Consider the following 13,105-nt stretch of genomic DNA (forward strand, 5'->3'; position numbering starts at 1 on the left):
AATCTATACGGACTATGACAAACTCATATAGGGATAAAGCCCTTGACACATTTATTAGAGGACTTAATGGTGACTTACCTCGTCTTCTCAGCATGAGAGAACCGACGACCTTGCCCCAAGCACTACATTTATGTCAAAAACTTGACAATATGACATATAGAATAAATCATGCGAACAACACACACAAACCCAATATCCAACCACCACCACGACCTCCCCGAAATAACAATTTTAATAATTTCAATAACAACTTTAATAATTTCAATAACAACAGAGCTTTTTACCCCGAATTAACGTATTCCCATTCCCCCAGACGAAATTTTGACCAACAGGCATTCGGTCGCCAAACAAACCGATATCCCCAACATTTTCCCAACTATATGCAAAATAACCAAGGATTCATGCCGAGGTTCAGCAATTACCCGAACAACCCCCATATTGCTAGAGAAAATATCTCCTTTAATAACAGACCGAACCTACCACCTAAACCACCGACCCCAATGGAAGTAGACCAGTCCATACGGTCAAGACAAATTAATTATCAAAATAGGCCCAATATATTCCAGGACAATTGACCACCGAAACGTCCTATTTCTGCACAACTGACTCACCCTCCAAGCAAAATACAAAGAAATTTTTTTACTAACGCAGTCGAATTAGACCCTAACGGGATATATGATGACAATTCCTATAGCAATTATGATAATGCAGGTAAAAATGAGCCTGATACTATTAATTTTTTAGATTAGCGCCGTCTTCGCTGCCTTATTACGAATTTATAACAAGGCGCGGAGACACAATAGATTTTCTTATTGATACCGGATCCAATAAGAATTACATTCAATCCACTAGAATTAGGAATCCAATTCTGAACGAAAAGCCCTTTACAGTAAAATCAGTTGCCGGGACAATCGAAATTACCCACCACACCTTTGTCGACATTTTTGGACCAACAGTAGGGAAAATAAAATTTTTCATATTGCCAACTTTAAGGTCGTTTCACGGCATAGTAGGCAACGATACACTTAAAGAATTAAAAGCAATTATTCATACCGACAAAAATTTAATGACGATTTGTCAAAGTATAAATATAAGGTTAAAGCAAAGAATATCACACGAAGTGAATAATGTGGCAATCAATATTCCACACCTCTCTTTACAACAACAAAATAAAGTTAATAATATTATTGATAAATGCCCAAACCTTTTTTCTGATCCTGATGAAAAACTCACCTACACCACTCTCGTAAAAGGTGAAATCCGGACAACAACCGAAACCCCCGTCTACTCCAAGCCATACCCGTATCCGATGGCATTAAAATACGAAATCGAACGCCAAATTGAAGAACTCCTAGATAATTGAATAATAAGGAGATGAAATCTCCATACAACTCCCCAATATGGATAGTTAACAAAATGTCAGATGCCTCTGGTGAAAAAAAGTATAGAATGGTCGTTGATTATCGTAAACATAATTCGGTTACGATCCCCGATAAATATCCCATACCAGAAATTAATGAAGTTCTTGCAAATCTGGGAAACAATAAGCTATTTACTGTTATTGACTTAAAAAGTGGGTTCCATCAGATTGCACTTGGCGAGTCAGACATTGAAAAAACCGCATTTTCCGTAAACAACGGAAAATATGAATTCCTCCGCTTACCCTTCGGTCTAAAAAATGCTCCGGCCACATTCCAAAGAGCACTAGACGACATCCTACGACAACATATAGGAGTAAGATGCTATGTTTACATTGACGATGTAATTATATTTGAAAAAAATGCAGAAGAGCATTTTAAAAATATAGAGTTAGTATTCCAAACATTAGAAAAGGCAAATATGAAAATCCAGTTAGACAAATGCACATTCGCTAAAGAGGAAGTAGAATTTTTAGGATATGTGATCAGTTCAAATGGGATAAAAACAAACCCCGAAAAAGTAGAAGCGGTAGCTAAATTTCCAGTTCCACAAACTCTCAAAGAATTAAGATCATTCCTAGGTATGTCAGGTTATTACCGACGATTTATCCAGGATTACGCAAAAGTAGCTAAACCATTAACAGCACTATTAAGAGGAGAAGCCGGTCATGTCTCCAAACGAAACTCGAAGAAAATAGAAATAGAATTAGACAACGAGGCCTTAGAAGCATTTAATAAAATAAAAAATACTTTAGTATCCAAGGATATAGTTTTAGCGCATCCAAATTTCGATAAAGATTTTGAACTAACGACCGACGCCTCAGATTTTGCATTAGGTGCCGTGCTATCGCAAGACGGTAGACCAATTACTTTCATATCGAGAACTTTAAGTAAAGCCGAAGAGCATTATGCTACCAATGAGAAAGAAATGCTTGGTATAATATGGTCACTGAATTCACTTAGAAATTACCTCTACGGTTCAAAAAAAGTTAAAATTATCACCGATCATCAACCTTATAACCTTATACCTCTTACCTATGCCTTAAGCCATAAGAATAATAATAGTAAAATGAAGCGATGGAAAGCCATTTTAGAAGAATATAACTATGAACTAACTTACAAACCTGGTAAAACAAATGTAGTTGCAGACGCCCTTTCAAGGATACCAAATCAAATAAATTCACTCACTCCTACGATTCATAGCGACGAAAGCTCAAGTCACAATTTAATCCCTTGTACAGAAGTTCCAATTAATGTTTTCAAAAACCAAATTTTTTTCAAGATCGATGAAATATCTTCATATCAATTTAAAATAATTTTTCCAACAGTTCATAGACATATAATTACAGAACCAGAGTACAACGAACAGCTATTGATTTCTTACATGAAACGATACCTTAACCCATCTGTTATAAATGGAATTCATACAGAAGAAAGGATAATGGGTATGATGCAAAATATCTATCCTTTTCATTTTAGTAACATTAAAAGTCGATATACCCAAAAATTAGTTGAAGATATTAGTAACGAACAAGAACAGGAGAACGTCATATTAAAAGAACATTTAAGAGCGCATAGGAATGCCACTGAAAACAAAACACAAATTCTCGAAACAAAATATTTTCCAGGTATGTTAAATAAAATAAAACGAATAATAGCCAACTGCACCGTTTGTAAAGAAAATAAGTACGAGAGACATCCCAATCAACCGAAAATTGCAGAAACTCCATTACCAACATATCCAGGACACACAGTCCATATCGATATATTTTTAACAGAGGGAAAAATAGTTATGACAGCTTTGGATAAATTTACAAAATACGCAACAACAAAAAGCCTAAATAGCAGAGCAATAAAAGACGTCAGAAAACCTTTAAGAGATATTATATTTTTCTTCGGAGTACCAAAATTAATAGTTATCGACAATGAGCCATCTCTAAACTCAGCTTCTTTAAAATTTATGATGAAAGACGAATTAGGAATAGAAGTTTACACTACTCCTTCATACAAAAGCCAAGCTAACAGACAAGTGGAAAGGTTCCACTCTACATTAATCGAAATAATACGTTGCATAAAAGAAAACGGTGGACACAGGAATTTTGAAGAACTTTTGGAAAGAGCAGTATCTGAGTATAATCATTCAGTTCATTCAACAACACTTAAAAGACCAATAGACCTATTTTTTCATAGAAATGTTACATTTACCCCCGAGGACATAGAAAGAACTAGACAAAGCAATTTAGAGAAATTAGCCGAGAAACAAAGAAAGGATATCGAATACCATAATAAGAATAAGAAGGAAATAAAATCATATCTACCAGGACAAATAATATTCGTTAAGAAAAATAGAAGACTAGGAACTAAGTTAAGTAAACCCTACAGTAAGGAAATAGTTAAGGAAGATAGAAATAGTACCGTGTTAACAGAAAAAGGACAAATAATTCACAAAGGTAGAATACGTAACTAAATACGTATGATATTTTTTTTTCAGAATACTACTACCGCTATGCCTGGCGGAAGTACAGATCCTCGACTACTCAAACTCCCAATTAATAACAATAGAAAAGGGAACAGCTAGACTGCAAACAGGAACATTTAGGATAATACATGAAATTGACATAGAAAAATATACGGACACACTTGACCACATAGAAGCGACTATCAAAACTGAAACTATCCGCAAAAACCCTAATTATCCCTTCATATCCCACTTGATAACACAGATAAGAGCCCAATTTAACAATCTCAAAGTAGAACAAAAAATAAAAAGATCGTTAAATTTCCTGGGTAGCGCATGGAAATGGATCGCAGGAAGTCCTGACCATGAAGACTACGAAATAATTTCAAATAAAATAAATAATGTCTTACAAAATAACAATAATCAGGTATTAATTAACAAACTTACAATTGGCAAAATTAGCGAGATAACCAATATTACAAATAATATAATTAAAACCATACAAAATTAAAAAAGTTTAGAAATTGAAGCATTTCTACAGCTAAAATATAAATTAGAATTAATTAAGGAAGAAATTTTAAATATTGCATACGCAATACATAGGGCAAAAGCCAACATAATAAATTCTTTTATTTTATCAAACGAAGAAATAAATATTGTGAAAGAAGTAATAGACAATGACAATATTCCATATGTAAATTTAGACGAAGCACTAGAATTTTCCGAAATAAAAATTGCAACTAATGGCAAAATTATAATTTATATTGTTAGCCTCCCAACCGCAGATAATCAAAATTGTAAAACATTAGATATTAGGGCAGTAAAAAATAACGGGAGGATCAATAAGATAAACTTTAATACAATTTTAAACTGCGAAAAGGGAATTTATGGAATAGAAAATTATTGTAAGAAATACAATTCCCTACAAATATGCTTAAGTAATAATGTAGTAGATTTAAGTAATGATACTTGTATAATTTATCTTTTAAAAAGTCGTTTGCCAAACTGCACGGAGGTCAACAACCAGCATATCCCATCTATAGAGGAAATGGGACCTGGAATTTTACTTTTAAATAAATACAACGGAGAAATTTTAATAAACAACGAATCTACATTTTTAAACGGGACCTTCATCATTTTGTATACCAACGTAACCATTGCCATTAACGGGAAAAAGTTCTATAGCGAAGAAAGAACAGCAAGTAAACCACTACCAGCCATCCTACAGCCGTCATCCGCACCACTCAAGATAGAAGAATTCCTCTCGCTGGAGATGCTGAAACAGCTTAACTTCAACAATACAAAGGAAGTAAGTCTGTTAGAAGCAGCAAACAGAGTTAAATTCGGAACCAGCATCACTCTAATCGTAATATTAATAATCATCGCCTTAATTTTCGGGAAGAATCTTCTGATGAATCAAAAAGAAGAGGAACCCAATAAACTGTCACAAACCGCAATAGAAGGACTCAACCAAATTTCTAATACACCTAAAGGTTCAAACGAGGACGTTTGAATTTCAAGGGGGGACTAGTTAGCACCCTATACATTCAAAAAGTATCATATGATGCATTAATATCATATGATACAAAGTAATATAATATGACACCACTAAATCGCTGAGAGTGCGACCCGTGTAGTGGCAACCTGTGAGAAGCGCTGCGTCAGCGAAGTGCCAACCTGTGGGAAGCGCAGCGTCAGCAAACTCCGTACCCGTTGCAGCGGCAAACATAGGTCTAGAGTTAAGTATAATTAATTGTTAATTTTAGTTCTTAAGTGGAATTCAATAAAGGAGCATAGCTCCCAGAAAACATTTTTTTAGTAAAAATAACGAAACGTTTTTTAACTTACATACTGTTGGTATGTACAGTAGATTAGTGTTAAGATGTGTGTATGCACTCAGCATGTGGGGCATACATAAATTAGGATAAGGAATGCTATAAATAAAGGAGCTCTGGGCAACCAGAGCTGAGTTCTATTTAACAACCGAAACCCCACGCGTCTTACTTTACAATTACCATTTCATTCTTATTACCTCAAAAAGTTTACAATGAATCCACCATCCTCTACACCGCAAGATGAAGCAACTACATCAACAACTATCGAAAACCCAATGAGTCATATACCCAAGCATGATTTTACTGTTTTTGGTGTGTCTACTGATTTGACTGATCTTAATTTACCAACTTATCTGGATATCTTGAGATATTATTTTTACTTAAGCTTAATTTTGTACATTGGAACATGTAAATGCGATTTGAAGGCAGCTCCATGTGCATGCGGCTGGGTTCCAGAACGCCTCAAAGAGTTCATGCACCATCAACATAATCAGAGAAGACTAACAATGAATGCATTTATGATGGAAACTGAAGAGCAAGGAGCAACGTCTATGTCATCAATGCCAACATACCAAGATCCCGATCATTCAACATAAGCATAGAAGCACAAGTTCACAATACACAGAGAGATACGATTGTTTTAACTTTGCCTTGGTATGTGACAGATTTGGTGTGCCTGACAGAGTAGCATCAGCATTGGGAACCGCTCTTTTGCAAGATTTTAAAATTAAAGATAAGCGTGGGAAACCTCTCATCATGGATAAATCGAAAGTTCGCAGAGAAAAAGATAAATTTTTTGAAATGATTGTATGGGGAACCCCCCAAGGGAGTTCCAGGGGGTGTGCCACTGGCATGGGTGGATCGGCCGTCCAAAGTTAGTGGGGGTCGGTCTTACATTTGCACTCTAAATGGGTCAAAGTGGGATTTTTCAAAATTTGCCCCTACCCAAAGGTTCGACCCAAATTGGGGACATCAAAATTCGTTTTAGAGGTATGGTTCCTTCGGCAAAGTATCTTATTTTGATCCCTAGAATATGATTTTCATAGAGCAATGGGCGATTTTTAAATCGACCCGCCCTAATATATATATATATATATATGTATATATAAATTTTTCCGAATTATAAGCTATTTCTCCAAGTTACTTTAAAAAAGTCTTTCACTGCTGCACAAAAGTAAAAAGTAAGGAAGTGCTGAGTTTGGATATAACCGAAATTGTTATACTCTTGCAAATAAAAGCGAGCGAAATTCTTCAGGTGCTGCCAAACTTTATATTAAAACAAAACTATTATACGCTGTAGCAACATATTAAGTGTATAAAATCGCTGAATAAATTTCAATCAATTTAGGTATCTTATTGACTTATATTAAAGGTCATAAACTTAGACTTGAGTCATTTATATATATTTTAGTTCGCGACAAATTAAATAATATTTAAAAAATCTTCAAATGAGGTACGTTTGATACGTGAAATTAACTCGACCGGAGAAGCTTAACTCTGGATAAGTAAGAGTCTAGCTTGCTAAAGTATCCAGAACGAAGTTACGGAAGCGTCACTCTCGATTCTCGCGGCAACTAGAGGTCGTCATCTGCAATGGGTGGTGGTTTAACTCCAAGTACGGCATTCACTTAGAGTGAGTAGGTGAAGGTGTTTATGGCTCTACTGTGAATGGCGGTCAGAGCATGTCTGAAGTGTGTTGTGTTTCAACTCTGGTAGGCGTATTGTCAGCGGTTCCGCTTCAAGTAGCTGACTGCAGGGATGGTTTCTACAAAAATACCTCAGGAAAAACTGCCAAGCAGAGGAGTTTTGGCATATCTAAAGCTTCTTCGTCTACGTTTCACTGCATACAGGCCACCATATTGGTGTGTTGCCGGCTAGCGATTTTTGTTCCTATGTACTTTGGCAATAATCGCGGTCGTATAAAGAGTGAAGGAGCATATGCTGGCGGTTTCCCAGATTTCAGTAGTGGGACCACTCTTCCGATTTTCCACACATCAGGTATTTGAAGAGTGGTCATCAACAGGTTAAGGACCTTGGTTTAGTTTGGGAGATATGGTATTTACATTAAACTTTTAGAGGGCGAGATCATGCCAATTTTTTCAAAATTTTTAGTCCACAGATGCGCCTTGCTACTAAGGAAAACATATAAAAATAGTGCGGAGGCTTAATTACTAATTCATCAGCAATTTCCAGGGAAATTATTAAGAGACGAAAAATAAACTCAGTATGTTAACTTTGATCTGATGGGAATCTGCTACAGGGCGAGTAGAACTAAGTGCTGCCATCCCTCCTAAAATAGGATGTTAAGCGGATCGTGCCCATTGTTCCATTGACAGCTAGGAAGGGTCTAATAAGAGCCGATGTAACGGTCGAGTTACTGCGGCATGGGGCGTTGTCGCAGCGAACTATAAGTTTCCCCTACAAATATTTTGGTCACGAAGTGCGATACGGCAAGCTAGTGGTCGTACGAACAAGATGAAGAACAATAACAACAACAACACAAAAAGATAGATCAACAAAAAATTGGCCACGCTGGACAAACTAAGTTACCGATCTCCGGAGACCGCAACTCTATTCACCGAATACGCGCACCGAGCTGACTCTTGAGAGAAGCAATAAAAACAAACCAGCAAAAAGGACGCATGGCGATACGAACAAACCCGAATCGCAACAAAACCCGAGCAAATGTTTGCACGAGACAGACATGCAGAGCTGAGGCGCTCACCGAAAAAAGAGCAAGGAAAATACCACCGAGGTAGCCCCGATTGCTCTAATCTAACGAGACAGAGCGGAAGGAGAAGTATCTCATACGACCATCCAGGCAGCAACCGATCGTAAATGATGCGATCACTCATAAGTGTTGAGACAATCAGACCACCACTAAGAAAAAATCGCCAACGAGAAATCACAGAACAAAGGACCTAATGGAGCACAACACCAAAGAAGATTCAGCGAGAACGCAATCTAAGAGAGAAGAGCGATGAACAGAAGTAATTCATCGAAAACATCGTCGTACGTCAGCCGATGAAAGGAACGCAGCACTCCACTCTCAGAGTAGACGATCTGGACAGCTTGAAGAAAAAATGAAAGAAATGCTTTAATAGAGCTTTAAAAAAACGGCAACTGGGATGAATATAAATGTAAGCTAACCAGCTACAATAAAGAACAAAGGGAAGCCAAGACACATTTTCCAGAATCCATCTTATCTTAAACAGTAATCAGATCGGTACATTGAGCATGCAATAGACAACAAGAAGGTAACATTAACCTCCTAAGAGGCTGTCGACAGAGCCTTACGTAAGAAACACATTGAAGTAACAGTCAGAAACTGTATAAACTTTATGCTTAAAAACCGGTTTGCCGAAGCGGTAGTAGATAATGAAGCTATCCAAATAAGACCCACAAGAAGAGGTCCCCAATGAGGAGTTACTATGGAGCCGAGTGGTAGCCGATTTGACAAACAATGGCATAAGATGCCGAGGGAGATGACGTTGTAATAATAGCAGTACGAAAATATGAAAACATATTTTGTGACATCACACAGAGAGCACTCGCACTAAAAAAGAAATGGTACTCGGAAGCAGGACTAAGCATCAATCTAGCAAAAGCTGCTATACTTTCATTTACGATGAGACACAAATTATATTTGAAAGATATACAAATACTTAAACGGGTATCTTTCGACTCCAGAGTAACGTGGAAGAGATACATGGACCATGTGTTCAGTAAAGCTACAAGGTCACTGATAATATACAGAAGTATAGTTGGAAAGATATGGGGATGTGCCCTAAGATAATATATTGGTTGTATACGATGATGGTAAATTGATCTGACCTGACCGGCACAGTCCGCGAACTTAACGCAGCCGTAGAGGCTGTAGTGTGTTGGCAGTTAAGAGTGGTGGTCCACACCCAATGTACCTAAGGACTGAGCATTTGCTTGAAAGTGTTTCGCGCGAACAGCTTTTACCGTGCGAAATTGTTCACGATTTAATTTCATTTATTTGCTGAGATGAATATTTTAAGTTACTATCAGCAAAACAAATAGTTGTCGTATGAAAACGTTCTACAGTAAATATCAACAACAAATGCCAATCTTTACGATAAAGATGTGAGTTGCCAGATTGAAAACTATGGTTGACAAATCCAAATGTTTAAAGGCTACCTATGTAAACTGATGTAATACATTGAAAACACAATTGTGGATTGTGGAGTCTAAGTCGTTCGGACCGACAATGTGTTTTCACTGACAAATCACAAATTTATTTGATTGTTAAGCAACGAGAATGGTAAGTTTTGGAATCCTTAATATTTGCTTAGAAAAGATTACTAAAGATCGTGTTTTATATAATTCCGTCAAAAAAAATTTATAATTATTAAAGTATTGGCTTTGAGATCAAAATAAATAATTCGCGCAACGACGATTCTTGAAGAGAACTACCAGCACCTTGCCCTTGCAAAAAAGATCGTAGCAAAGAAATGGCGGAGTTAAAAAAAATCGTTTAATCCTATTAGATATATGTAATAAAGAACCTTGGAACGCCGATAAATTCGTGTTTTGTATAAGTTTCTATTGATGCAAAAGTTTTCAATTACATAGGTATTATTAATTTCAACAACGTAAGAATCAGTTTTGCAAACACGATTGTCAACGAAATGGATCTTTTTATTTTTTTTTTAAAGAAAACTTTCGAATGAACTGAAGTTCATTTAACAAATTATGTGATATCCCCCGGCCTTTACAAAAGATCGAGAAAAGAGTGCTTTTGTTCATCTGCAGAGTATCGGATTATCGCTAATATGTTCGGTGTAGGAAAATCTAAGGTTTGCGAAATTTTGTGGGAATTTTGGACCGAAATCTGGAGAGACTACTGCAACTATACTGTTTCAAAATGTTGCCGCAAAATATAGAAACCTTAACAGAATTGGTGACTGATTTCGAGGTACTTGGATTCCCACAATGCTTAAGAGCAAAATTTGTGCCAATGGTCTAATAATTTATTTACAGACGAATGCCACATTGAGATTTACCCCATCATCTGACGAAGCTGTGGATTATTACAATTACAAAGGGTGCTATACCACCGTTTTAATGGTATTAGTTGATGCTAAGTAAAATCTAGAAACTCAATATCATACAGAAGCATATTTATAAACAAATATCAAATGACAATTTAGGGCTGGCCAAATATATCTTCCAATAATATCGACTAAACCATATCAGACAACAATTATACAAGTAATGAGTGGAATGTATGTTTTAACAACAAATTTTCAGCGAAAACTGGTTTTCAATTAGTTTTCGTTTGACATATTACATGGAAGAAAACGCAAGTTTTAGGACGAAAACCTAAACTTTTATAAACAATAAATCTTAAAATCTGTGGTCGACTTTAGATTACCGGTCCCGGATTTGGGGGCACGAAATTTTTGCACTATATAATGTAAAATATACGTGTACAAACAAATTAATGAAGTGTCAGTGGATATAAAATTGCAAAATATAACTGTAAGCTATAAATATTCTTGATCTGGAGAATCTCATTTATCCGATCATACCCATTTTATTCCCAAAATGCTGAAACGGTATACCAAAGTTTTCCCAAAATCTGTAGAAAACATCTATGATATTCTAGAATCATTATACTAATGTATAATAATAATAATAATGTGGTTAATATTTTGAATATACATATAACTTTAAAAACTTACAGAAAATTAATAATTTATATTTGATGCTTCGTTTACCTTAAACATATATCTCTTATCATTTTCGTCATTCAGTTGTTGTTCGCTAATAGAAATTTCTGCATCCAGATTTTTTAATAAAGATTGTAAATCTCTTATTGTAAATGCATTCGTTTCTAATACAGGAGATGGTGGTGAACTTATTTTATACTCAGCTGTTCCAGGGGTGTTCATATCAAGTTGCAGAGTATTTATGCATTCAGGATCGCTGGTTTTTAAAAGCTTTTGTAACGTCCCGGAAACAATAGCTTGGTTTGTTCGCAACATTTTTAACTTATGTGTAATAGCAATTCGACGGTCAGGTACAACAGCCATCAAATTGAATCGTATATCTTGTTCACCCGTAGCAATTCCTAATCGATCAGCCATAATACAACGAAATTTATCTGTCCAGTCTTCGTGATCTTTCCAAGGCCCATGATCTATTGGATAAGGTTTTAATCCATCTAATTCAAATAGGTGCCCACTAATTGGAACATAACTAACGAAGTGAAATGCTTCTCCTGTACAACGTCCGGTAGATACTCCAGAAATAGAACTTTTGTCCAAGCGCCGTTTTGCTTGAGGCATTGCATGTGAATTATGAGCACAAGCTAATTCAGGTGTATTGCCAATAGCCAATCCTTTGTTTTCCGGACACATTCCTTTTGTATGAGCTTTTAAACGACTTAATGTTGTTCCAAGGTTTAAGTCGTCGTCATTGCTATTTAAAAGGACAGATAGTAAGGCATGCGTTGCACAACTGTTTGGGACTACTTGTTGTGCAAAAAATATATTTGAAACTTCTTCTTCATCTTTCACAAATATTTCAGCAGTGGCCTCAACAATTTTTCTTCTAGCTCGTCTCTCTTCTATCCATCGAAATAGAAAAATAAATCCATACACCGGTCCATCGATTGGTTTATGTAGATCATAAACCTCTTCTACTTGCACATTTTTGACTCCGAAATCTTCCAAAAGCAGGGTAAATAATCCTGGGTCAGACTCTAATTCCAGCCATCCATCTGTTAATCGATTTATATCTACCGGCATTGTAGAGATTAAGAAGTCGGCACCAATTATTGAATGAACAATTCTCAATTAGCACAAATTTATGTATATTCTATACTGCTATCCCACTGCTGTAAAAATATTATTGTTATTAAAACAAATTTATGCATAAGTTTTTGTAATCACTTGATCGAGTACAAAGGATAGATTTTGCTACCAATACTTTATTAATATATAATGGGGCATCTCGACAGGCGATAAAAACTTTATAAAATTTGTATTGCTGGCAATATTGCCCTTTGAAGTCTGCCCATTGCTTAAGTTCAGCAATATATGTCTAACGCAGCATCTCGACAGGATAAAATTTATGTTATACTCACTGTATTGCCGTGCCTATTGCCAGTGGAGATTCCCTATTGCTTATGGAAAGCAATATGTGGATTACTAATTAGTATGCCAAATATTGAAAGCAATAAGCTGTCACTTCAGCAGTTTGGCAGCGCAGTTTTTATTTCTATGAAAATTTCGAAGAGGCAACATATCCCATTTACACATATGCCGACTGGATTTTCATTTCGGTAATATTAAATTTAGTAGAGTGAGACGGTTGTGTTTAATTGTAAAAATAAAGTATATTATCCAAATAACATTTCTCCA

At 35.9% G+C, this 13,105-nt stretch overlaps 1 protein-coding gene across 1 annotated transcript in view; it reads right to left on the reverse strand.

The window, feature by feature from the left end:
• The window catches only part of LOC120770944 (ubiquitin carboxyl-terminal hydrolase calypso), a 30,248-nt gene extending 17,593 nt beyond the window's left edge, over nucleotides 1-12,655 (reverse strand). The window contains exons 1-2 of the mRNA XM_040098655.1: nucleotides 12,635-12,655; nucleotides 11,459-12,579 (exon numbers count right to left, since the gene is read on the reverse strand). Of these exons, the coding sequence (XP_039954589.1) occupies nucleotides 11,459-12,490 (1,032 nt within the window). The 5' untranslated portion in view covers nucleotides 12,491-12,579; nucleotides 12,635-12,655. The remainder of the gene's footprint in view (nucleotides 1-11,458; nucleotides 12,580-12,634) is intronic.
• Between the last annotated feature and the right edge of the window lie 450 nt (nucleotides 12,656-13,105).

Source organism: Bactrocera tryoni, chromosome 3, assembly GCF_016617805.1.
Source record: "Bactrocera tryoni isolate S06 chromosome 3, CSIRO_BtryS06_freeze2, whole genome shotgun sequence".
NCBI lineage: Eukaryota > Metazoa > Arthropoda > Insecta > Diptera > Tephritidae > Bactrocera > Bactrocera tryoni.